The sequence below is a fragment of the Pseudophryne corroboree genome, chromosome 6, assembly GCF_028390025.1.
Source record: "Pseudophryne corroboree isolate aPseCor3 chromosome 6, aPseCor3.hap2, whole genome shotgun sequence".
NCBI classification, from domain to species: Eukaryota; Metazoa; Chordata; class Amphibia; order Anura; family Myobatrachidae; genus Pseudophryne; species Pseudophryne corroboree.
The window spans coordinates 307,287,523-307,314,692 of NC_086449.1; the positions used below are offsets into that span (position 1 = coordinate 307,287,523).

The 27,170-nt window shown below is 47.1% G+C and overlaps 1 protein-coding gene across 1 annotated transcript in view; it reads right to left on the reverse strand.

Annotated features, from left to right (window-relative positions):
* Window positions 1-27,170, reverse strand: part of ADAL (adenosine deaminase like) — a 65,776-nt gene that overhangs the window by 22,343 nt on the left and 16,263 nt on the right. Inside the window, exon 7 of the mRNA XM_063926217.1 lies at window positions 18,848-18,928. Coding sequence (XP_063782287.1) covers window positions 18,848-18,928 — 81 coding nt within the window. The remainder of the gene's footprint in view (window positions 1-18,847; window positions 18,929-27,170) is intronic.

The following is a 27,170-nucleotide window of genomic DNA, read 5'->3' on the forward strand; positions in this document are numbered from 1 at the left end:
ATCTTTTAAATAACTTTGTTGTTTGCACACTAGATCTTGTAAAAAGGAATCCACATATTTGGAAAGGTTCGATGTTAGTGATTCTATTCCGGACACAATAGGTCTTGCTGGTGGATGAGTTGAATTTTTATGAATCTTTGGGAGTCCATAGAAAGTCGGAATTTTTGGATGTTGAATAAGAAGGTAATCAAACTCCTTTTTTGTAAGTATACCCAATTGTAGTCCTTCCTCAAGTAGATCATGTAATTCTGATAGGTAGGTTTCCGTGGGATCCATATTGAGTTTCTGATAGGTGTTTGAATCTGACAAAAGGTTCCGGATTTCTTCCATGTATTCACCTTTTTCCATGATGACTAGGCTTCCGCCTTTATCTGCGGGTTTTATAATTATAGTGTCATCCTTCTTAAGGTCTTCCAAAGCCTCCTTTTCTTTTTGGGTCAAGTTGTATTTCTTTTTTTCTTTTCCTGTTAGTTTCCTTAAGTCTTGTTCTATCAGTTTTTCAAATGTCTCAATATGGGGGCCCTTGATGTAAGAGGGAAAAAATGTTGATTGCGGTTTCAGATGGCTATGTTGAAATTCGTCCTCTTCCATGGTGTTTTGATTGTGCTGTTCTTTTTTATTGAAGAAATTTTTTACACATAGTTTGCGGATGAATTTCTGAGTGTCTATGTACAAATCAAACATATTTATGTTGGAATGTCCAGCAAATTTTAAACCTTTTTGGAGCAAGGTGATATGTGCCCCTGTCAATGTTTTTTTACTAAGGTTGTATATGCCATTTTCCTTGAGATCTGAAGGGATTTTGTTTTCTTCCTCATGTATTAGCGGTTTTTTCTTCTTGCCCCCCCGTGTCCCCCTTCTCCTGGGGAATCTTCTATCCGGGTTTTTTTCTGTGGAGCTGTTTTTCCATCTGGTGGTTTTCCCAATCTTCGGGGAGATCCTAAAAAATCCTCCTCTTCTCCATTGGAATCTTCATCCATTTGTGTTCGCTTTCTTTGTCTGTTTGTTGTTGTTTCCTTAGTGGATTCTGATGCTTCTATCTGGTTAATTAGTGATCTAATTAACAGCAAGACACGGTGTACTGGAGACGGAGCACACAGAGGAAATCATCAGTCTCCTCTCCTCTCCGTTTCACAAGCCGGAATTCAGGGCAGCCGTCGCAGCAAAGCACGGGACATTGAAGACGGATCAAAGATATACAGCGGTCACGAAGAAACACTCATCTTACCGCTTGGAATAAGGACCTCGTCCCCACCGCTGCTATATACAAGGTGGGTAGTATAGGGAAAGATAGGGTCACCGTCACCCCGTACAAATATCTTTATGGGATAAGGAGCCGGTTTCATATAAAATAATCCGGCAGGACTGGAAATAATCACTAAAGGAGCTGTAAACATTACTAATCCTTTTCTTTTTACAGGTATTGCACTACAGTGTTGCAACATTTAAATTGTTGCAAAACAGCACACACATTGTCACAAGCGCCTTGTTTTAGTATCTGTTCTACCAGATGTAGACCTGATGGCGTCTCGACACAATCACAAGGTTCCGGTCTTCGGAGCAAGGACAACGGATCCTCAAGCAGCGTTCGTGGACGCACTGGCAATTCCATGGAACTTTCGACTGCCACACGTGTTCCATCCGGTGTCATTCCTGCCCAGGGAAATTCAGAAGTTCAAGCAAGAAGGAGGAATACTAATTCTAATCGCTCTGGCGTGGCCCAGACAGCATTGGTTCTCAGACCTGTAGAGTCTATCGATAGAGCATCCTCTTCTGCTTCCGCAGCACCCAGACCTCCTCGTTCAGGGCCCTTGTGTCTACTAGGATTTGGCCTGGCTGGCTTGACGGCATGGCTCTTGCAGCTTCCATACTGAGGGCCAAAGGGTTTTCTGAGGCGGTCATTGAAACTATGTTGAAGGCCCGTAAACCGGGTTCTGCTCAGATTTATCATAGGGTCTGGAATTCTTACTTCGCCTGGTGTGCGACTAACAATTATGATGCATGCAAGTTCAGTACTGCCAAACTTTTGGCTTTCCTGCAACAGGGCCTGGACTTAGGCCTTCGTCTGGCCTCCCTCAAGGTTCATATTTCTGCCTTGTCGATATGGTTTCAGAGAAAAATTGCAACTGATTGCCTGATGTTCATACATTCACTCAGGGTGTTTTGCGGATAACGCCTCCCTATGTCCCGCCTGTGGCTCCTTGGGATTTGTCAGTTGTTCTGGATGCTTTACAAGAGTCTCCGTTTGAACCTATTGAGTCTGTGGACCTTAAGTGGCTTACTCTTAAGGTGTTGTTCTTGCTGGCTATTGCATCTGTTTGACGGGTTTCAGACTTGGGTGCCTTGTCCTGTAGGTCTCCCTTTCTGATTTTTCACCGTTACCGGTCAGTTCTCCGAACTCGTCCTGGTTGTTTGCCTAAGGTGGTGTCGGCCTTCCACCTTAACCAAGAGATTGTGGTTCCGGCCTTTACATCTCCAGGTTTATCCTCCAAAAAGCGGTCTTTGGACGTGGCACGGGCCCTCCATATTTATGAGAAGAGAACAGCTTTGCTTAGGAGATCTGATTCTCTCTTTGTCCTTTTTGGTTTTCACAAACATGGCTGGTCTGCTAACAAGCAGACCTTGGCCAGATGGATTGGAATTTTGATTGCACATGCTTATGTACAGGCTGGCCTTCCAGCTCCTGATACCATAAAGGCCCATTCTACTTGGTCTGTTGGACCTTCTTGGGCGGCCCGTCGTGGTGCGACCCTTGAACAATTGTGCAAAGCGGCTAAGTGGTCCTCAGTGAACACGTTCATAAGGTTCTATACCTTCGATACTTCCGCCTCCCAGGATGCCTCCTTTGGACGCCGGGTTCTTGTGCCCGCTAGAGTGCGTCCCCTCCCATGAGGAACTGCTTTAGGACATCCCCGATGTTATCCCTGTGGAACCCCAGTGTACCCCGCTGCAGAAAAGGAGATTTATGGTAAGAACTTTCCTTTGTTATATCTCTTTCTGCGAGGTACACTGGGTTCCACAGGGCGCCCACCCTGACGCACTTAGCTTCTTTGGGTTTGTATGGAATTAGCCGCTTACACCTTCTCCTGTCATAAGAATGTGGTTTATGTGGCTACTAACGGTTGTCGTCTTTTACCTGCTACTGCATTGGACTGGCTAACAAAACTGAGCTCCTGTGCATGGAGGCGGGGTTATAGAGGAGGCAGCGCTGTGCATCTTGGGAACAGTCAACAACCCCCCGATGTTATCCCTGTGGAACCCAGAGTACCTCGCAGAAAGAGATTTAACAACGGCAAGTTCTTACCATAAATCTCCGTTTATTCTTACTTTCAATTTCATCTATCTCCAAGTGTACTTTGGAGGTTTTAATAATAAGATTTTACTTACCGATAAATCTATTTCTCGTAGTCCGTAGTGGATGCTGGGACTCCGTAAGGACCATGGGGAATAGCGGCTCAGCAGGAGACAGGGCACAAAATAAAAGCTTAAGGATCAGGTGGTGTGCACTGGCTCCTCCCCCTATGACCCTCCTCCAAGCCTCAGTTAGGATACTGTGCCCGGACGAGCGTACATAATAAGGAAGGATATTGAATCCCGGGTAAGACTCATACCAGCCACACCAATCACACCGTACAACTCGTGATCTGAACCCAGTTAACAGTATGATAAACGCAAAGGAGCCTCTGAAAAGATGGCTCACAACAATAATAACCCGAATTTTTGTAACAATAACTATATACAAGTATTGCAGACAATCCGCACTAGGGATGGGCGCCCAGCATCCACTACGGACTACGAGAAATAGATTTATCGGTAAGTAAAATCTTATTTTCTCTGACGTCCTAGTGGATGCTGGGACTCCGTAAGGACCATGGGGATTATACCAAAGCTCCCAAACGGGCGGGAGAGTGCGGATGACTCTGCAGCACCGAATGAGAGAACTCCAGGTCCTCCTCAGCCAGGGTATCAAATTTAAAAAAGAAATAATTGAAGGGGACTTATCCTGCGCTCCTAGGTAAGGTCACCGTCACATTAGGCTTCCCGAGGTGTTTGTTAAACTCGTATGGATGCCATACAAAAGAGAAAATAATATATAGTGACGTACAGTTTTAATTAACCATCAAACAAAGTACAATACAGTATCAATATTGAACATTGATTAAAAACATCCCATATTTGGAATACAAAAATAGCAGCAGTAATTTGAATAGCTCAATGGCATGGACTGAATATGAGAGTAGCAATGGAAAATTACCAGAATTATTGAACTACAAAAGTGGACACAGGACCGTGAGCAGAGGAGTGCTGGAGGATTGACCAGTGCAGTGCAGCGAGGTATAGGGGATTTCCGGGTTCCCCTGTTCCACTAAAACCCGCAAGCTGTTTTTGAACTACTTTTGTAGTTCAATAATTCTGGTAATTTTCCATTGCTACTCTCATATTCAGTCCATGCCATTGAGCTATTCAAATTACTGCTGCTATTTTTGTATTCCAAATATGGGATGTTTTTAATCAATGTTCAATATTGATACTGTATTGTACTTTGTTTGATGGTTAATTAAAACTGTACGTCACTATATATTATTTTCTCTTTTGTATGGCATCCATACGAGTTTAACAAACACCTCGGGAAGCCTAGTGTGACGGTGACCTTACCTAGGAGCGCAGGATAAGTCCCCTTCAATTATTTCTTTTTTGCATGTATACCACTGGGTGAAGGGTTTGGGAACCTTCCACTGAAGGGGGCGTGTCCAGCTGCTTAACGAGTGCGCACTAAGAATTTTCCTACAAAACTGTTTCTTACCTAGGGTATCAAATTTGTAGAATTTAGCAAACGTGTTTGCCCCTGACCAAGTAGCTGCTCGGCAAAGTTGTAAAGCCGAGACCCCTCGGGCAGCCGCCCAAGATGAGCCCACTTTCCTTGTGGAATGGGCTTTTACTGATTTTGGCTGTGGCAATCCTGCCACAGAATGTGCAAGCTGAATTGTACTACAAATCCAACGAGCAATCGTCTGCTTTGAAGCAGGAGCACCCAGCTTGTTGGGTGCATACAGGATAAACAGCGAGTCAGATTTTCTGACTCCAGCCGTCCTGGAAACATATATTTTCAAGGCCCTGACAACGTCAAGCAACTTAGAGTCCTCTAAGTCCCTGGTAGCCGCAGGTACCACAATAGGTTGGTTCATGTGAAATGCAGAAACCACCTTAGGTAGAAATTGAGGACGAGTCCTCAATTCCGCCCTGTCAGAATGAAAAATTAAGTAAGGGCTTTTATATGATAAAGCCGCCAATTCTGACACACGCCTGGCTGAAGCCAAGGCTAACAGCATCGACACCTTCCATGTGAGATATTTTAAGTCCACAGTGGAAAGTGGTTCAAACCAATGTGACTTTAGAAAACTCAACACAACATTGAGATCCCAAGGTGCCACTGGAGGCACAAAAGGAGGCTGTATGTGCAGCACCCCTTTTACAAATGTCTGAACTTCAGGTACTGAAGCCAGTTCTTTCTGGAAGAAAATCGACAGGGCCGAAATTTGAACCTTAATGGACCCTAATTTTAGGCCCATAGACAGTCCTGTTTGCAGGAAATGAAGGAAACGACCCAGTTGAAATTCCTCTGTAGGGGCCTTCTTGGCCTCACACCACGCAACATATTTACGCCAAATGCGGTGATAATGTTTTGCGGTTACGTCCTTCCTGGCTTTGACCAGAGTAGGGATGACTTCTTCTGGAATGCCTTTTTCCCTCAGGATCCGGCGTTCAACCGCCATGCCGTCAAACGCAGCCGCGGTAAGTCTTGGAACAGACAAGGCCCCTGCAGTAGCAGGTCCTTTCTTAGAGGTAGAGGCCACGGTTCGTCCGTGAGCATCTCTTGAAGTTCCGGGTACCAAGTCCTTCTTGGCCAATCCGGAACCACGAGTATAGTTCTTACTCCTCTCCTTCTTATGATTCTCAGTACTTTTGGTATGAGAGGCAGAGGAGGGAACACATACACTGACTGGTACACCCACGGCGTTACCAGAGCGTCCACTGCTATTGCCTGAGGGTCCCTTGACCTGGCGCAATATCTGTCCAGTTTTTTGTTTAGACGTGACGCCATCATGTCCACCTTTGGTTTTTCCCAACGGTTTACAATCAGGTGGAAGACTTCTGGGTGAAGTCCCCACTCTCCCGGGTGAAGGTCGTGTCTGCTGAGGAAGTCTGCTTCCCAGTTGTCCACTCCCGGAATGAACACTGCTGACAGTGCTATCACATGATTTTCCGCCCAGCGAAGAATCCTTGCAGCTTCTGCCATTGCCCTCCTGCTTCTCGTGCCGCCCTGTCTGTTTACGTGGGCGACTGACGTGATGTTGTCCGATTGGATCAACACCGCCTGACCCTGAAGCAGAGGTTTTGCTTGACTTAGGGCATTGTAAATGGCCCTTAGTTCCAGAATGTTTATATGAAGAGATGTTTCCATGCTTGACCACAAGCGCTGGAAATTCCTTCCCTGTGTGACTGCTCCCCAGCCTCTCAGGCTGGCATCCGTGGTTACCAGGATCCAATCCTGAATGCCAAATCTGCGGCCCTCTAGTAGATGAGCACTCTGCAGCCACCACAGGAGAGACACCCTTGTCCTTGGCGACAGGGTTATCCGCTGATGCATCTGCAGATGCGATCCGGACCATTTGTCCAGTAGATCCCACTGAAACGTTCTTGCATGGAATCTTCCGAATGGAATCGCTTCGTAAGAAGCCACCATTTTTCCCAGGACCCTCGTGCACTGATGCACTGAGACCTGGCCTGGTTTTAGGAGGTTCCTGACTAGCTCGGATAACTCCCTGGCCTTCTCCTCCGGGAGAAACACCTTCTTCTGGACTGTGTCCAGAATCATTCCTAGGAACAGTAGACGTGTCGTTGGAATCAGCTGCGATTTTGGAATATTTAGAATCCACCCGTGCTGACGTAACACTACCTGAGATAGTGCTACTCCGACTTCTAACTGTTCCCTGGATCTTGCCCTTATCAGGAGATCGTCCAAGTAAGGGATAATTAAAATGCCTTTTCTTCGTAGAAGAATCATCATTTTGGCCATTACCTTGGTAAAGACCCGAGGTGCCGTGGACAATCCAAACGGCAGCGTCTGAAACTGATAATGACAGTTTTGTACTACAAACCTGAGGTACCCTTGGTGAGAAGGGTATATTGGGACGTGGAGATAAGCATCTTTGATGTCCAGAGACACCATATAGTCCCCTTCTTCCAGGTTCGCTATCACTGCTCTGAGTGACTCCATCTTGAATTTGAACCTTTTTATGTAAGTGTTCAAGGATTTCAGATTTAAAATTGGTCTCACCGAGCCGTCCGGCTTCGGTACCACAAACAGCGTGGAATAATACCCCTTTCCCTGATGCAGGAGGGGTACCTTGATTATCACCTGCTGGGAATACAGCTTGTGAATGGCTTCCAAAACTGCCTCCCTGTCGGAGGGAGACTTTGGTAAAGCAGACTTCAGGAACCGACGAGGGGGAAACGCCTCGAATTCCAGTTTGTACCCCTGCGATACTACCTGTAGAATCCAGGGATCCACTTGCGAGTGAGCCCACTGCGCGTTGAAATTCTTGAGACGGGCCCCCACCATATCTGAGTCTGCTTGTAAAGCCCCAGCGTCATGCTGAAGACTTGGCAGAAGCAGGGGAGGGCTTCTGCTCCTGGGAAGCGGCTGCACGGTGCAGTCTTTTTCCTCTTCCTCTGCCCCGGGGCAGAAAGGAGTGGCCTTTTGCTCGCTTGTATTTATGGGAACGAAAGGACTGAGTTTGAAAAGACGGTGTCTTTGTCTGCTGATGTGAAGTGACCTGGGGTAAAAAGGTGCATTTCCCAGCCGTTGCCGTGGCCACCAGGTCCGATAGACCAGCCCCAAATAACTCCTCCCCTTTATACGGCAATACTTCCATGTGCCGTTTGGAATCCGCATCCCCTGACCACTGTCGCGTCCATAACGCTCTTCTGGCAGAGATGGACATAGCACTTACTCTTGATGCCAGGGTGTAAATATCCCTCTGTGCATCACGCATATATAGCAATGCATCCTTTAAATGTTCTATAGTTAACAAAATATTGTCCCTATCCAGGGTATCAATATTCTCAGTCAGGGAATCCGACCATGCGACTCCAGCACTGCACATCCAGGCTGAGGCGATTGCTAGTCGCAGTATAACACCAGTATGTGTGTATATACTTTTTAGGATATTTTCCAGCCTTCTATCAGCTGGTTCTTTGAGGGTGGCCGTATCAGGAGACGGTAACGCTACTTGTTTAGATAAACGTGTGAGCGCCTTATCTAACCTAGGGGGTGTTTCCCAACGCGCCCTAACCTCTGGCGGGAAGGGATATAATGCTAATAATTTATTAGAAATTAGCTGTTTTTTATCGGGGGAAACCCACGCTTTATCACACACCTCATTTATTTCCTCTGACTCAGGAAAAACTATTGGTAGTTTTTTTACACCCCACATAATACCCTTCTTTGTGGTACTTGTAGTGTCAGAAAGGTTCAATGCCTCTTTCATTGCCGTGATCATGTAACGTGTGGCCCTACTGGACATTACGTTTGTCTCGTCACCGTCGACACTAGACTCAGTATCTGTGTCAGGGTCTGTGTCGACCCACTGAGGTAACGGGCGTTTTAGCGCCCCTGACGGTGTCCGAGACGCCTGGACAGGCACTAATTGATTTGCCGGCTGTCTCATGTCGTCAACAGTTTTTTGCAAATTGCTGACATTATCACTTAATTGTTTAAATACAATCATCCAGTCAGGTGTCGACTCCCTAGGGGGTGACATCACCAACACAGGCAACTGCTCCGCCTCCACATCATTTTCCTCCTCATACATGTCGACACACGCGTACCGACACACAGCACACACACCGGGAATGCTCTGATAGAGGACAGGACCCCACTTAGCCCTTTGGAGAGACAGAGGGAGAGTCTGCCAGCACACACCCAGCGCTATATATATATATACAGGGATAACCTTATATAAGTGTTATTCCCTTATAGCTGCTGTTATTATCGTTATTTGCTGCCAAAAATGCCCCCCCTTCTCTTTTTTACCCTGATTCTGAAGCAGGACTGCAGGGGAGAGTCAGGGAGCCGTCCTTCCAGCGGAGCTGTGAGGGAAAATGGCGCTTGTGTGCTGAGGAGATAGGCTCCGCCCCTTCACGACGTCCTTATCTCCCGCTTTTTTGTGTAAAAATGGCAGGGGTTAAAATACATCCATATAGCCCAGGAGCTATATGTGATGTATTCTTTTTGCCACCTAAGGTATATACTGTTATATTGCGTCTCAGGGCGCTCCCCCCCAGCGCCCTGCACCCTCAGTGACCGGAGTGTGAAGTGTGCTGAGAGCAATGGCGCACACCTGCGGTGCTGTGCGCTACCTTAGTCTGAAGACAGGATGTCTTCTGCCGCCGATTTCACCGGACCTCTTCGTCTCTTCTGGCTCTGTAAGGGGGACGGCGGCGCGGCTCCGGTGACCCATCCAGGCTGTACCTGTGATCGTCCCTCTGGAGCTAATGTCCAGTAGCCTAAGAAGCCCAATCCACTCTGCACGCAGGTGAGTTCGCTTCTTCTCCCCTTAGTCCCACGATGCAGTGAGCCTGTTGCCAGCAGGACTCACTGAAAATAAAAAAACCTAAACTAAACTTTTATTCTAAGCAGCTCAGGAGAGCCACCTAGATTGCACCCTTCTCGGCCGGGCACAAAAATCTAACTGAGGCTTGGAGGAGGGTCATAGGGGGAGGAGCCAGTGCACACCACCTGATCCTTAAGCTTTTATTTTGTGCCCTGTCTCCTGCGGAGCCGCTATTCCCCATGGTCCTTACGGAGTCCCAGCATCCACTAGGACGTCAGAGAAAAGATTTTACTTACCGATAAATCTATTTCTCGTAGTCCGTAGTGGATGCTGGGACTCCGTCAGGACCATGGGGATTAGCGGCTCCGCAGGAGACAGGGCACAAAAATAAAGCTTTAGGATCAGGTGGTGTGCACTGGCTCCTCCCCCCATGACCCTCCTCCAAGCCTCAGTTAGGATACTGTGCCCGGACGAGCGTACACAATAAGGAAGGATTTTGAATCCCGGGTAAGACTCATACCAGCCACACCAATCACACCGTACAACTTGTGATCTGAACCCAGTTAACAGTATGACAAACGTAGGAGCCTCTGAACAGACGGCTCACAACAATAACAACCCGATTTTTTTGTAACAATAACTATGTACAAGTATTGCAGACAATCCGCACTTGGGATGGGCGCCCAGCATCCACTACGGACTACGAGAAATAGATTTATCGGTAAGTAAAATCTTATTTTCTCTGACGTCCTAGTGGATGCTGGGACTCCATCAGGACCATGGGGATTATACCAAAGCTCCCAAACGGGCGGGAGAGTGCGGATGACTCTGCAGCACCGAATGAGAGAACTCCAGGTCCTCTTTAGCCAGGGTATCAAATGTGTAGAATTTTACAAACGTGTTCTCCCCCGACCACGTAGCTGCTCGGCAGAGTTGTAATGCCGAGACCCCTCGGGCAGCCGCCCAGGATGAGCCCACCTTCCTTGTGGAATGGGCCTTGACAGATTTAGGCTGTGGCAGGCCTGCCACAGAATGTGCAAGTTGAATTGTGCTACAAATCCAACGAGCAATCGTCTGCTTAGAAGCAGGAGCACCCAGCTTGTTGGGTGCATACAGTATAAACAGCGAGTCAGATTTTCTGACTCCAGCCGTCCTTGAAATATATATTTCAATGCCCGGACAACGTCCAGCAACTTGGAATCCTCCAAATCGCTAGTAGCCGCAGGCACCACAATAGGCTGGTTCAGGTGAAACGCTGACACCACCTTAGGCAGAAACTGAGGACGCGTCCGCAGTTCTGCCCTGTCCGAATGGAAAATCAGATATGGGCTTTTATACGATAAAGCCGCCAATTCTGATACTCTCCTGGCTGAAGCCAGGGCCAGTAGCATGGTTACTTTCCACGTAAGATATTTCAATTCCACCGATTTGAGTGGCTCAAACCAATGGGATTTGAGGAAATCCAAAACTACATTAAGGTCCCACGGAGCCACTGGGGGCACAACCGGGGGCTGTATATGTAGTACTCCTTTTACAAAAGTCTGGACTTCAGGAACTGAAGCCAATTCTTTCTGGAAGAAAATCGACAGGGCCGAAATTTGAACCTTAATGGACCCCAATTTGAGGCCCATAGACAATCCTGTTTGCAGGAAATGTAGGAATCGACCCAGTTGAAATTCCTCCGTGGGGGCCTTCCTGGCCTCACACCACGCAACATATTTTCTCCAAATGCGGTGATAATGTTGTGCAGTCACCTCCTTCCTGGCTTTTACCAGTGTAGGAATGACCTCTTCCGGAATGCCTTTTTTCCTTAGAATTCGGCGTTCAACCGCCATGCCGTCAAACGCAGCCGCGGTAAGTCTTGGAATAGACACGGTCCCTGCTGAAGCAGGTCCCGTCTTAGAGGTAGAGGCCAGGGATCTTCCGTGAGCATCTCCTGAAGTTCCGGGTACCAAGTTCTTCTTGGCCAATCCGGAGCCACGAGTATCGTTCTTACTCCCCTTTGCCGTATAATTCTCAGTACTTTTGGTATGAGAGGCAGAGGAGGAAACACATACACTGACTGGAACACCCACGGTGTTACCAGAGCGTCCACAGCTATTGCCTGAGGGTCTCTTGACCTGGCGCAATACCTGTCGAGTTTTTTGTTGAGGCGAGACGCCATCATATCCACCTTTGGTTTTTCCCAACGGTTCACAATCATGTGGAAGACTTCTGGATGAAGTCCCCACTCTCCCGGGTGTAGATCGTGTCTGCTGAGGAAGTCTGCTTCCCAGTTGTCCACTCCCGGAATGAACACTGCTGACAGTGCTATCACATGATCTTCCGCCCAGCGAAGAATCCTTGCAGCTTCTGCCATTGCTCTCCTGCTTCTTGTGCCGCCCTGTCTGTTTACGTGGGCGACTGCCGTGATGTTGTCCGACTGGATCAACACCGGCTGACCCTGAAGCAGGGGTTTTGCCAGGCTTAGAGCATTGTAAATCGCTCTTAGCTCCAGTATATTTATGTGAAGAGACATCTCCAGGCTTGACCATACGCCCTGGAAGTTTCTTCCCTGTGTGACCGCTCCCCAGCCTCTCAGACTGGCATCCGTGGTCACCAGGACCCAGTCCTGTATGCCGAATCTGCGGCCCTCTAACAGATGAGCACTCTGCAACCACCACAGAAGAGACACCCTTGTCCGTGGCGATAAGGTTATCCGCTGATGCATCTGCAGATGCGATCCGGACCATTTGTCCAGCAGATCCCACTGAAAAGTTCGTGCGTGGAATCTGCCGAATGGAATCGCTTCGTAAGAAGCCACCATCTTTCCCAGGACTCTTGTGCATTGATGCACAGACACTTTTCCTGGTTTTAGGAGGTTCCTGACAAGTTCGGATAACTCCCTGGCTTTCTCCTCCGGAAGAAACACCTTTTTCTGAACCGTGTCCAGAATCATTCCCAGGAACAGCAGACGTGTCGTCGGGTTCAATTGAGATTTTGGAAAATTCAGAATCCACCCGTGCTGTTGCAGCACTACTTGGGTTAGTGCTACTACGTCTTCCAGCTGTTTTCTGGACCTTGCCCTTATCAGGAGATCGTCCAAGTAAGGGATAATTAATACGCCTTTTCTTCGCAGAAGAAACATCATCTCGGCCATTACCTTGGTAAAGACCCGAGGTGCCGTGGACAATCCAAACGGCAGCGTCTGAAACTGATGACAGTTTTGCACCACGAACCTGAGGTACCCTTGGTGTGAAGGGCAAATTGGGACATGCAGGTAAGCATCCTTGATGTCCAGGGACACCATAAAGTCCCCTTCTTCCAGATTCGCTATCACTGCTCTGAGTGACTCCATCTTGAACTTGAATTTTTGTATGTACAGGTTCAAAGATTTCAGATTTAGAATAGGTCTTACCGAGCCGTCCGGCTTCGGTACCACAAATAGCGTGGAGTAATACCCCTTTCCCTGTTGTAGGAGGGGTACCTTGACTATCACCTGCTGAGAAAACAGCTTGTGAATGGCTTCCAATACCGTCGCCCTGTCTGAGGGAGACGTTGGCAAAGCAGACTTTAGGAACCGGCGAGGGGGAGACTTCTCGAATTCCAACCTGTAACCCTGAGATACTACCTGCAGGATCCAGGGGTCCACCTGTGAGCAAGCCCACTGTGCGCTGAAATTCTTGAGTCGACCCCCCACCGCTCCTGAGTCCGCTTGTAAAGCCCCAGCGTCATGCTGAGGGCTTTGCAGAACCCGGGGAGGGCTTCTGTTCCTGGGAAGGAGCTGCTTGCTGCCCTCTCTTACCCTTTCCTCTGCCTCGGGGCAGATATGACTGTCCTTTTGCCCGCTTGTTCTTATAGGACCGAAAGGACTGCGGCTGAAAAGACGGTGTCTTTTTCTGTTGGGAGGGGGTCTGAGGTAAAAAGGTGGATTTCCCGGCAGTTGCCGTGGCCACCAGATCCGATAGACCCACGCCAAATAATTCCTCCCCTTTATACGGCAATACTTCCATATGCCGTTTGGAATCCGCATCACCTGACCACTGTCGCGTCCATAAACTTCTTCTGGCAGATATGGAAATCGCACTTACTCTCGATGCCAGAGTGCAAATATCCCTCTGAGCATCTCGCATATAAAGAAAAGCATCCTTTAATTGCTCTAAAGTCAATAAAATACTGTCCCTATCCAGGGTATCAATATTTTCAGTCAGGGAATCCGACCAGACCACCCCAGCACTGCACATCCAGGCTGAGGCGATGGCTGGTCGCAGTATAACACCAGTATGTGTGTATATACTTTTTAGGGTAGTTTCCAGCCTCCTATCAGCTGGATCCTTGAGGGCGGCCGTATCAGGAGACGGTAACGCCACTTGTTTTGATAAGCGTGTGAGCGCCTTATCCACCCTAGGGGGTGTTTCCCAGCGCGCCCTAACCTCTGGCGGGAAAGGGTATAATGCCAATAACTTTTTTGAAATTAGCACTTTTCTATCTGGGTTAACCCACGCTTCATCACATACATCATTCAATTCCTCTGATTCAGGAAAAACTACAGGTAGTTTTTTCACACCCCACATAATACCCCTTTTTGTGGTACTTGCAGTATCAGAGATATGTAAAGCCTCCTTCATTGCCGTGATCATATAACGTGTGGCCCTACTGGAAAATACGTTTGTTTCTTCACCGTCGACACTAGATTCAGTGTCCGTGTCTGGGTCTGTGTCGACCGACTGAGGTAAAGGGCGTTTTACAGCCCCTGACGGTGTCTGAGACGCCTGGGCAGGTACTAACTGGTTTGCCGGCCGTCTCATGTCGTCAACTGATTTTTGTAATGTGCTGACATTATCACGTAATTCCATAAACAAAGCCATCCATTCCAGTGTCGACTCCCTGGGGGGCGACATCACCATTACCGGCAATTGCTCTGCCTCCACACCAACATCGTCCTCATACATGTCGACACACACGTACCGACACACAGCAGACACACAGGGAATGCTCTATTGAAGACAGGACCCCACTAGCCCTTTGGGGAGACAGAGGGAGAGTTTGCCAGCACACACCCAAGCGCTATAATATATATGGGAACAACCCTATATAAGTGTTGTATCCTTATAGCAGCTTAAATATAGTAATATCGCCAAAAAAAGTGCCCCCCCTCTCTGTTTTACCCTGTTTCTGTAGTGCAGTGCAGGGGAGAGTCCTGGGAGCCTTCCTCACAGCGGAGCCGAGCAGGAAAATGGCGCTGTGTGCTGAGGAGAATAAGCCCCGCCCCCTATTTCGGCGGGCTCTTCTCCCGGAGTTTGTGAGATCTGGCAGGGGTTAAATACATCCATATAGCCTCAAGGGCTATATGTGATGTATTTTTAGCCATAAGAAAGGTATTATACACAGTGATCGCGCCGAGTGAAAAAAATTGTGGGTCCCAGGGACCCCTCACTTTAGAAAATTGGGGTCCTACTTCACCATTTCTGGGTCTCATCACATATTATTGGTGGGGAAGGGGGGAGCATGCCGTTGTTGGAACAGTGCTGGGGGGGGGGCAAGGAGGAGGCTAGGGACAGGCAGTGCTGAAGGTAAGGTGTGGGTAAGGGTAGATAGCAGCAGGAGCAGTATTGAAGGGCAAGAAGGGGGTTGGAGGCAGGCAGCACTGGGGTTAGGGAGGTGGTAAGGGTGGATAGCAGTTATGCAGTACTGGGGCAGTACATGCAGACAGTGCTGTAGGGTAGGGAGGGGGTATGGGTAGATAGCAGTTTAAGCAGTACTGGAAGCAAGTTGAGGGTTAAGGGCGGGTAGCAAAGGGGTAAGGGTAGATAGCAGTTGGGGTTGTACTGGGGCAAGGAGAGGGTTAAGGAGAGCCAGTACTGTGGGCAGTGCTGGGGGTAGTGAGGGGTAAAATTTAGCAGCTCGCCTCCCTCTTCAGGATTCAGCTTACCTGAACGCTGCAGCCCTCCCTAGGACACCTCCACCGTGATCGCCTTGTCCAGCCTCCTGAACACTGTCCTGCAGGTGACTCATGATCTTGATTTCCTCCTTCGGCTGCCTGCAGGGTTGTGCATGGGGGGCTCCATGAGCTGCGAGGCTGGGGGTGCACATCTCGGGACTGTATGCCCGTATCTCTCGTGGGGCGTCAGCCCACAATAGTGCCACGGTCGGGTGCAGTTGAAGCAGGGGCAACCTTGTCCAAGGACCATCAGCGGAGGAGCTCCACAGTAAGGCAGGGTGACTGTGGAGCCGAGGATGGGAGCTCTATGAGAATGCGAGCATCCCCGGTTCCTTTTTGAAGCATGCCAAAGGAAATCCTCTGCACCTGGCTGGCTGGTGCAGCAGCCAATGCATGCAGAAGTGAAGGCACCAATGGCTGGCTCTTCCACAATTTCTTAAAGTCCCCAGGAGACCCCCCCCCCCCCCCCCCCCCCCGCCACCGCGGGAACACAGAGCACACCAGTGGCGGATCTTGAGTGGTGGGCCCAAGTGCAAAGATATGCATTGGGGCCACCCTCCTCCTCCCAACCCCAAGTTCATGATATCCTACACAGCAGTGTATATTAATACTTATTCAATGGTATATTGTGTGTTTTTTATGTGTCTAGTTTATATGGGTCTAGTTTTAACAATAAATATTTAGTTGGTACTGTATAGAAAGAAGCTTCCAGTTTTAATTATCATACAGCAGATACATTTACAGTAAATATGCACAAATGCCCGCAGGTAGCCAATGCAATTACCTGGAACACGTTCCCTGCCTTTAAGCAGTACTTTGCATTTATGTTGCACATGCTATATCACTGCTTTAACCTCTTAATACATAATCTCCTCTATGTGTCACTGCTGGAAGTTATGAAAAAAGAAAATTAATAATATATATACATAAATGTATGTAGAGTGGAGAGTATGTATTAAGAGCTTACAGCAGTAAAATAATATTTGCAACATGAATGCACAGTACTGCTTAAAGGCAGGGAACATTTTCCAGGGAATTACATTGGCTACCTGCGGGCGTTTGTGCAGAGCGCCCACCTAGAAATGCCATTGCTACGTCCTAGGTCTCATGACGTCACTGCCGCCCTTACCACATTGTTTAGGTGCATCAGCAACTTCTGCGCTGGGGCCGGTCACTACATTGTGGCATCAGAACCCCTGCAACAACGTCAGGAGAAGGAGAGGAGATGGGGAGGAGAATGCTTCCCTCCTGTCCTCCGGCCGGACCGCTTCCTCCTTCTTTGCTGCAGCGTACTGTAATGAGTTTGTCTGACTCATTATTAGTACTGCTGCCGTCAATACCGCTGTGGTCCCTTTCAGTGCTGCGGGCCCCGGTTGCATCGCTAACAGCCCCCGCTCATCCCCTTGTCTGGACACAGAGCACACCGCGGGGACACTAACACATCTGCCACTCACGCCTGCGGCCTGCCACTGCCAGAGCCCTGAGCATACGGACCCCCCGGCCGCAGTAACACGAAGCTGCCACTCACCGTCACGCCCGCCGGAGCGCCGCTGATCAGGACCCGCCCCCGCCAGCTAATGGATAAGTTAGAATTCCTCCCTCACCACTGCAGAAACACTTTAGCCGCGGGCCCTCCGTGCTGAGCTGCCACTCCAAGTCCAGCCAAGCTGCAGCAGAGCGCGTCCCAGGGACCCGGCCACTTTTTAAATGCGAGTCCCCAGTCCTCAAATCAGGGTAAAATACGCGCTATAGCGCGTTTTTGCGAACACTGATACATTGCTGCCCAGGGCGCCCCCCCCAGCGCCCTGCACCCTCAGTGACCGCTGCGTGAAGTGTGCTGACAACAATGGCGCACAGCTGCAGTGCTGTGCGCTACCTCATGAAGACTGAAAAGTCTTCTGCCGCCTGTTTCTGGACCTCTTCAATCTTCGGCATCTGCAAGGGGGGTCGGCGGCGCGGCTCCGGGACCGGACTCCATGGCTGGGCCTGTGTTCGATCCCTCTGGAGCTAATGGTGTCCAGTAGCCTAAGAAGCCAATCCATCCTGCACGCAGGTGAGTTCACTTCTCTCCCCTAAGTCCCTCGATGCAGTGAGCCTGCTGCCAGCAGGACTCAGTGAAAATAAAAAACCTAAAAACTTTTTCTAAGCAGCTCTTTAGGAGAGCCACCTAGATTGCACCCTGCTCGGACGGGCACAAAAACCTAACTGAGGCTTGGAGGAGAGTCATGGGGGGGAGGAGCCAGTGCACACCACCTGATCCTAAAGCTTTATTTTTGTGCCCTGTCTCCTGCGGAGCCGCTAATCCCCATGGTCCTGACGGAGTCCCAGCATCCACTAGGACGTCAGAGAAAATATGTTTAGTCTATGTACCATTCTTTTTACTTTTTTTTTTTCCCAACCCTGGATTAGAGCTAAAATGAATTTAGAAAACTTCATGACTGTGTGCCTGATACTGCTAAGTATTTATAGCCAAGATTTTTAACTGAAGTAGGAGTTATACCCCTTTCACATCGCACCAAAAACCCGGTATCGACACGGCATATTGCCGTGTCGAAACGGGTCCGTGTGCGATGTGAAAGGTCCTTTGGTGAATTAGCGGGTCGCTTGACCCGGTAATTCAACCCGGTAAAAAAGAAGGGTTATTACCGGGTTGATTACCGGGTCAGGCGCAGTGTGAATGGGAGCCGTTCCGATGCGACACGGCTCCCATTCACAGCATAGGCAGAGGCGGCGCAGGAGATGAGCTCATCTCCCGGCGCCGCCTCCACCCCCGCCCCTACTGCGCCCTCCGCTGCTATGGCAACCGACCCGGTATATTGCCGGGTCGGAAAGCCAGCAACGGAGCGCAAATGCCGGATCCCACCCGGTAAGTACACGTTTCTCTTACCGGGTAGGATCCAGCATTTGCGATCTGAATGCAACATTACAGTATCTGCCATAAGGGGTACAAATGCAAACTATTTTATATCATGCAAGGTAAATATTGCATGCTGCTTATATATACACATCAGCGAAGCCTTGACGTGGCCAGCAGCTAAACATGTCTTTGCAAATGCATGTAACCAATTTCTCTGAAATTCTATTACCAGATAGGTTCAGGTATTGTTACATGTAATTTTTCGTGTGCTGAGGGAATACCAAGGGGGGAAAAAGCACCCCCCTTTCCCCCTGTCTGCTGTTTGTTTGTGACCCCTCCCCTTTTCTAGCACCTGATATATAATTATCTCCAGGAATGACAGAGCAGCTATCACTGTTTGTATGACTGAATACAAGTCAGAAAAATAAAATCACCAGTGTAGTTAATGCATACCTCTGACAAATGAAGAGCCAGTTTGAGGCCAGACCTTTTGGCCTCACTGAGAGAATCCATGAAGTCCTTTCCATGACCAACCTTAAATAATTGAAGACATGAGATCATCACCTTATTACAGCTGTCATATCAGACATCTACCAGTACATGCCCGAGAAACAAATGGCAAATTCAAATGTAATAAAACGCAAGCAGATGTGAATAACAATTGTCCAATAGTTATTAGTCTAGTCAGATGGTATCTGAGAGAGCAGAGAGGAATTGATGTCCCTGTGGGCACAGCTTTATAGAATTGGTTTTATTTTTCAATATTGTATGTAAGTGGACAGCAGCAGCATTTGTATAAATTATACAGCAAAACATGAGCCATACGCAGATATACAGTAAAACAGAGGTGGCCAGAAAGTAGATCGCAATCTACTGGTAGCTCACAGAGCATCCACCGGTAGATCACGACAGACTTTACAGAAAATAACTGTAAGGAGCCTGCCGCCACTGCTTCTCTTCACAGTTCCCAGGGATGCAGTGTGAGGGTGACGTAATGACGTCATCCGTGATGTGAGGAGCCTGGGCGCTACTTGGATCCAGTTTGATCCAGCCGGCGGTGGCGACAGCGACAGGAGAAGCAGCCAGTGGGAGGCCATGCAGCGTGAAAGCAGGAGCCGTGACTGCGGGGAGAGGGAGGACTGAAGCTAGGCAGGTAAGCTATGCAAAGGGGGGTTTCTTCAGAAGGGGAGGGACGTTCTGCAAAGGGGGGGGATCTGCACAGAGTGTGATATCTTCACAAAAGGGGTTTTTTGTTTTTGTTTTTTGTTTATTACACAAGGGGGGGGATCTGCAAAGACTGGAGGATCTGCACATAGGGAGATTATTGTACAGGGGGGTATTATGCAGGGGTCTGGTAGGGGGTATCTGCAAAGTGGGGGATTTGTATGGAGAAGTGTATTGTACAGGGGGCTATTATGCAGGGAAGAGGAAGGGGGGGGGGTCTGCACAAGGAGGGGATCTGCAAAGGGGAGGATTTGCACAGAAGGGGGCTATTTGATGTCATTCTTAATGCTATTTTTAAATGTGCGCATTATTATTGGTGCTGTTATTTGATGGCATCATTATTAATGCTATTTTTAAATGTGAGCGTTATTATTGGTGTTATTTGACACCAGTAGATCACCGGTAAGTAACTGAACAAAAAGTAGATCCCAGGTCGCAAATGTCCGGCCAACCCTGCAGTAAAATATGTAGGATATAATCAAGGAGAATGTGACAATATAAATGTCACACAGTAAATAACAAGCAGTGCTAGAAGGAGGGCTGTACACAGAGGCTGGCATACCACCAATTCAAGCACTAAGTATAGCGTTTTACCTGCACAGCTGTGAATCTGACTCACAGCTGTGCAAACTATTTGCAGCTTCGCTCAGGGCAGCAGATACAGATAATCCCCCTTTCTTACTTCTTCTCTAATTGGTGGATAGAGGGAGGGCTGCAAGGAAGAGACGGACCTCATAGACAAATATACTTGAATAAATTGGGACAAGATCCACTCCAAAAAAAGTTTTGTATCCAAATGGTATTGGAGGGTCATTTAATATTTGAATTTCATACCATGGCATGGTCTGGAAACAGGTCTTAATTTGAGACTTAGAGGAACATGTAGTAAACAGTGATAAAAGTGAAGAAGTGAGCCAGTGGAAAAGTTGCCCATGGCAACCAATCAGCACTGACTTAACATTTTTATAATTTGCATACTATAAAAAGTATACAGAGCAGCTGATTGGTTGCCATGGGCAGCTTCTCCACTGGGTCATCTTCTCCAATGTTATCACTGTTTAGTACATGTTCCCCTTAGGGCTTTATTTATGAAGCAGTGCTTGTTTCCTGACAGCTTGGAGGAGAAAATGTAAAACGGCACTCACAGTTAGGATAAAGCTTTACACTGACTGAGTTTAACTTTTTACCTCCAACCTGCTGGGAAGCTGCGGATTCCAAAACCTACCGCTTCGTAAATTTAACCCTTGGTGTCAGGAATAAGGGAATCAATATAGCTTTATCAAATCATAAATACATTCTTAACCTGTATTTGTGTAGAGAGATTTCAATCTAGCCCATCTTAAATACAAGAAGAGAGTTTTTCCTTAAAAAGAGTAAGAAATGGCAACTTACAGTTATTCCTGCAGTGTTGCAAGATACATTTACAGCCACTGCAGGGATAACTGTAAGAAGTTTAATAATGATACAGCATGAAAGAAGTGGCACATTTCAAACATCCAAGAGACACAATAGAGCAAGCTCTGGATGGTGAAAAGTAGCCCCTGTAAAATATTTTGTCAAGCATTGGTCTATGTCAACGTTCAACGCAAGTAAAAAAAGAACATCTGTTCAAAATTAAATATAACTGAAGGTGTGGAAACAGCTTTTGCCAGGCTGTAATGTCTTTCTGATGACCGTGAGAGTAAAGGGGAGTGTGCATGAGGGAATAAAAGGGAAATGGTTTTCGCCGTTCTTTGCCTGACAAGTGCATTGCTCCAATCAGACCAAGAAAGACTAACAAGAACCATATAAACCTAATGCTCAGTCTGGAAGAAGGCCAAAACTCAAACCTTGCAATGACCTGGGAAAAGGTCATGGGTTTGCAAGCCTTATTATCCACAAGTGTGCTTATAGAAGACAGGACTTTGGCTGCCCAAAACAAGAAAAGAAATGTAGACATTTCTGAAAATCGGGATTACCCAACAGACGGAGTAATAATGAAGAGGATGCATTTAACTTCCACACCTTATGTAGTTTAAACAAAACCACATGAGTGGTCGGCAGTAAGGGATTATCCAAAGTCAAGGGAGGAATATATTTTCTTGGTATGTAGTGACTCTGCAGACATTCAGAATGCTGACATATTCGGTCAAATTGTCGACATGTTTGTAATGTTGGTATGCAAATATGCATTAGGGTTAGAAAAGGGTTAGAAAATGTTATACATAAATAAAGTCAAGTGGTCTTTTGGGTTAGAAACAAAGATGAGAAATCAGCGAAGACTAACAGTTTTATAACAACACTGTTAATAGGGATATATACATTATGGGAAGAACTTACCGTTGATAACTGTATTTCTCCTAAGTCCACAAAATAACATAGGGATATGATGAAGCGGCAGTGGATTTGAACCAATTGGTCAAAGCTTTTTGGCCTCCCAGCATGCAATGAGCCCATCCATATAAAAACACCCGCCTCCTGGCTCAGACAAATCAGTTGTTTTCCCAAAGCTCAAGGCAGGAGTATCATAGATAGCCCTAATCAGGTGAGAAGAACACACATGCACACCCTTGCGTACAAGAAGGAAGAGGTTAGTGAGTAAAAGGATCCTCAAATCAGGTGCGTCAGGGTCGGATCCCTGTGGACTTAGGAGAAATATAAATATCAACGGTAAGTTATTACCATAACCTATATTTCTCCGGACGCTCCCGATTGGACAGGAGAATCATTCGCACAAATTCAGCGTCCTGAAAGGCAAAGGTATCCACGGCATAATGTCTAATGAATGTGTTAATGGAAGACCATGTGGCTGCCTTACACATCTGTTCTGCTGAAGCACCACACTGTGCTGCCCATGATGGACCTACCTTACGAGTAGAGTGAGCAGAGACATTAACCGGAACAGGTAGATCAACGTGAGAATATGCTTCTGAAATAGTCATCCGAAGCCACCTCACCAGTGTCTGCTTATCAGCAGGCCATCCTCTCTTGTGAAATCCGTAGAGAACGAAGAGAGAATCTGTCTTTCTGATTGCACTGGTACGATCCACCAGCGGCGGTACTTGCGTCTGTGCAAGCAGTGCAATGCACTGATGCCCAGCGCTAAGAAAGGGCCCACAGCCGGCAGCTGTGTAATGAGTCACACTGTGGAATGGGTTTGAGTAAATCACAATCAGGCGCTAAAGCTGCTGAACCCAATACAACTCCCAGAAGTTTCACCTTACTTCATAAACAACAATGTAATACAAGAAAAAAAAAAAGAGAGTGTACATAGTTCTCAAGCGCTAAACAACAATACTTCCCTCTAATGGGATGACTGATAACCAGTACTTCTCCTCTTAGGCAGGTATAATTCTCAATAAAATTCAGAGTTTTAGAGGAAACATGGTACAGAAATAAAAATAATAATATAGTGTAGTATGTCAACCACAAGGAATAAGTCCTAGAAATATCTCTTTCAATAATCCCTTAGTTCATGAGTCATATGACGTGCAGAGTGGAATGTCGTAAATGGCGTACCGTACTCACACAGCAGATAGCCAGAATGGACCCAAAAAGGTAACTTAAATTAGAATGTACAGGTACATAAATAGGACTAATTGCATGGCTATTAGTGCATATTTGAGATATTTGTTTTTTTAATTGAAGGTGACTAAGGAAGTGACATCACTTTCTGTAAATCATTAACAGGGGTATATAAGCACCTTCAGTTGACCCTCTCTGTATGCCCTGAGGAAGGATCCAGCAGGATTGAAACGTGTTGGCCAAATACAGATACGACCATCTGCACATCCACTTTTTGACCCTTATTCGATCTACTTAGGTGTTTGGTGAGTGGGCAGTCCGGAACACCCGTCTCCATTTTTCCATCTTTACATACCTGTGGTCTTTTTGTGCTGTGCAGAGTACCTCCATCAAGTTCTATGTGATTCTATGGACTTGTTTTGTTTTTGTTGTGTATTTTTGTATTTTAATAAATTTGTTACCCCTTTTTAATCTTGGATTGGACAAAAAAAATTTTGGGAGGTCATAGAGTCCAAAGATACCTTGATGGGAAGGTAGCATCTCCTTAAATTGTGAGTGGGGTACGCCCATCCTGACTTATCCATTATCATCATTGAAGGGGGAACTAAAAGATACCTTTATACATCTGTTACCACTTTTTAAAGTGTGAGTACTGGTACGCACTGGTGTTTCTAAATTGTCTCGGAGATATTAATCCACTGGTTAAAAGGTGGGTTCTTCACATTAAAAAGATACCTTTATGGGTCCATTCTGGCTATCTGCTGTGTGAGTACGGTACGCCATTTAGGACATTCCACTCTGCACGTCGTATGACTCATGAACTAAGGGATTATTGAAAAAGATATTTCTGGGACTTATTCCTTGTGGTTGACATACTACACTATATTATTATTATTTTTATTTCTGTTCCACGTTTCCTTTAAAACTCCGGTGAATTTTATTGAGAATTATACCTGCCTAAGAGGAGAAGTACTGGTTATCGGTCATCCCATCAGAGGGAAGTATTGTTGTTTAGCGCTTGAGAACTATGTACACTCTTTTTTTTTCTTGTATTAATGAGTCACACTGACTCATTACACGCTGCCGCCGCTGCGCTACAGGCCTTAATACAGGAGGAAGCCGCCCTGGCCGTGAGCGCACAACGCCAGCAAGTGAGAAGGGTGAGCTCATCACCCTTCCTCTCGGCACCGCGTTGCTGCAGCTTCCTCCAGGCTCCTGGTCTCTGCCACTGCTACATGCTAGGAGAAGGGGGAGGGAGGAGGGACAGTCACGGAAATAGTGTGTGTGTGGAGAGTGAGGACTGGGAGACGTCGGCGTGTGTGTGTGTGTGTGTTTTGCTATGGGTGTATGTTTGTGTGTTTTGCTATGGGTGTATGTGTGTAAGTATGGGGGTATGTATGTATTTTGCTATTGGTGTATGTGTGTGTGTATACACTGTATTTTTTTGCTATGGGCATGTGTTTGTGTATATATGTATTTAGTAGTGTGTGTGTTTGTACGTTTTTGCTATGGATGTGTGTGTATATGTATTTTGCTATGTGTGCATCGCGGCAAAGATGAGGCTGGCTACATCTAGCTCACATTCCTGGTAATTAATTTTGGTGTGCACATCAGGTAGACACTGGCATAATGTGTATAAGGTTCTCTACTGTGTGACGCAACGTGTATAAGCCTCTCTACTGTGTGATATGACATGTATTAGGCTCTCTACTGTGTGACATGACATGTATAAGGCTCTCTACTGTGTGACGTAACGTGTATAATGCGCTCTACTGTGTGACGTAACGTGTATAAGGCTTTTTACTGCGTGACATAATGTTTATAATGCTCTCTACTGTGTGGCTTACCGTGTATAAGGATCTCTACTGTGTGGCGTAACGTGTATAAGGATCTCTACTGTGTGGCGTAACGTGTATAAGGATCTCTACTGTGTGGCGTAACATGTATAAGGCTCTCTGCTGTGTGGCGCAACATGTATAAGGCTCTCTATTGTTTGGTGTAAGGTGTATAATGCTCTCTACTGTGTGGCATAACGTGACTTTAGAGCACTATTGTATGGCGACACCCTTCTCAGTGAGACAAAAAACGCAATTTTCTGGGTGATGTGCTTTTTCTATTTATAATATTGGAGGGGGGCCCAATGCATACTATTGCACCTGGGCCCACCATTCTCTAGTTCCGCCACTGTGATCCACATCGATCCTTAAGGCATGGACTACGTCCAGCGATGCATCTCCCGCAGAAAGACCCGATTCCTGGAAAGCCGGGACTACAATTTCTTCATTAAGGTGGAATTTAGACACCACCTTGGGAAAATACCCAGATTTAGTTCTGAGAACCGCTCTATCTGGATAAAAGATCAGAAATGGAGGACGACATAACAATGCCCTTAAATGTGACATACTTCTAGCTGACGCCATGGCCAGTAGAAAGAGAACTTTAGCTGTCAGCCCTTAAGATCCACTTTATTAAGTGGTTCAAATGGGGCAACTTGAAGGGCGTTTAGGACTAAACTGAAGTCCCAAGGCACTGTAGGAGGAACAAAAGGAGGTTAAATGCGCAGTATTCCCTGGAAAAAAGTACGCACATCCTTTAAGTTGGCAATGCTGACACTTGCACTATCAAGGAAGCCACCTTCAAACCTTTATCCATTCCTGCCTAAAGGAATGCTAAGACCCTGGAAACTCTGAAAGACCTAGGGTCCGGTTTCCTTTCATTTCACTGCGCCAATGAATATAGGTTTGCCATATTCGGTGATAAATTCGAGCTGAGGAAGGTTTCCTTGCTCTGAGCATTGTTTGAATTACCTGTTGTGAGAATCCTCTTGACTTCAGGATAGAGGTCTCAAGAGCCACACCGTCAAAGACAGTCAATCCAGATGTCTGTGATAACAAGGACCCTGCGTCAGTAGATCTGGACGTTGAGGGAGCAGGAATGAAGCATCCATCGACATTCTCTGCAGATCTGTGTACCAATGTCTTCTGGGCCAAGCCGGAGCTATTAGTATCACGGCACCCTTTCCTTGCTTTATCTCTCACCACCCTGGGTAAGGTGATTGGAGGAAACACATAGGCCAGATGAAAGTCCCATCTCACCGAAAGGGCATCCACAATGAGCGCTCTGGGATCCTTTGTTCTTGACCCGTATGCGAGAACTTTGTTGTTTTGACGGGACACCATGAGATCTATCTCTGGGAACCCCCATTTGTCGACTAGAGTCTGAAAGACCTCCAGGTGTAGTGCCCATTCGCTTGCCTGGATGGCGTGTCGACTGAGAAAATCCGCTTCCCAGTTTAGGACTCCAGGAACGAATACTGTGGTCAAGGCTGGATGGTGAAGTTCTGCCCACTTTAGTGTGCGACTTACCTCCTTCATAGCTTTTTGGTTGCGAGTTCCTCCCTGATGGTTGAGATACGCTACTGCCGTCGCATTGTCCGAGCGGATTTGAACTGTTTTTTCCCGAAGGATGTCCTTTGCCTGAATCAGTGCCATGTATATGGCCCGAAGTTCCAATATCTTTATTGTCAGGCAACCTTCTTCCTTGGTCCATTGCCCCTGGAAACAAAACCTTTCTGACACTGCTCCCCAGCCCTGGAGACTGGCATCTGTTGTCAGAATTTCCCAATCTGATATCCAAAAGGGTATCCCTTTGTCCAGATGGGATGTTTGTAGCCACCAGGCTAATGACCTCCTTACTTCCACCGTAAGAACCATAATCTGCGAGTTTATCATCTGATGAAACCCATTCCATTTGGTAAGGATCAGATGCTGCAGAGGCCTCGAGTGGAACTGATGCATACTCCACCATGTCGAATGTTGACACCATCAATCCCATCACACGCATTGCTGCGCGAATGGATACTCTGATTCCTTGACTGAACTTTGTATATCTTGTTCCGAGGTAAAAACAGTCTTTAAAGGCTTGAATCCAGTACAGCCCCCAATTGAGTCATCCGCTGTGACGGAACCAGAGACGATTTTGCCCAATTTATGAGCCACATTATTGTCTGTTGCAGATGACACAGGAGCAATTCCTGAGACTGTGCCAG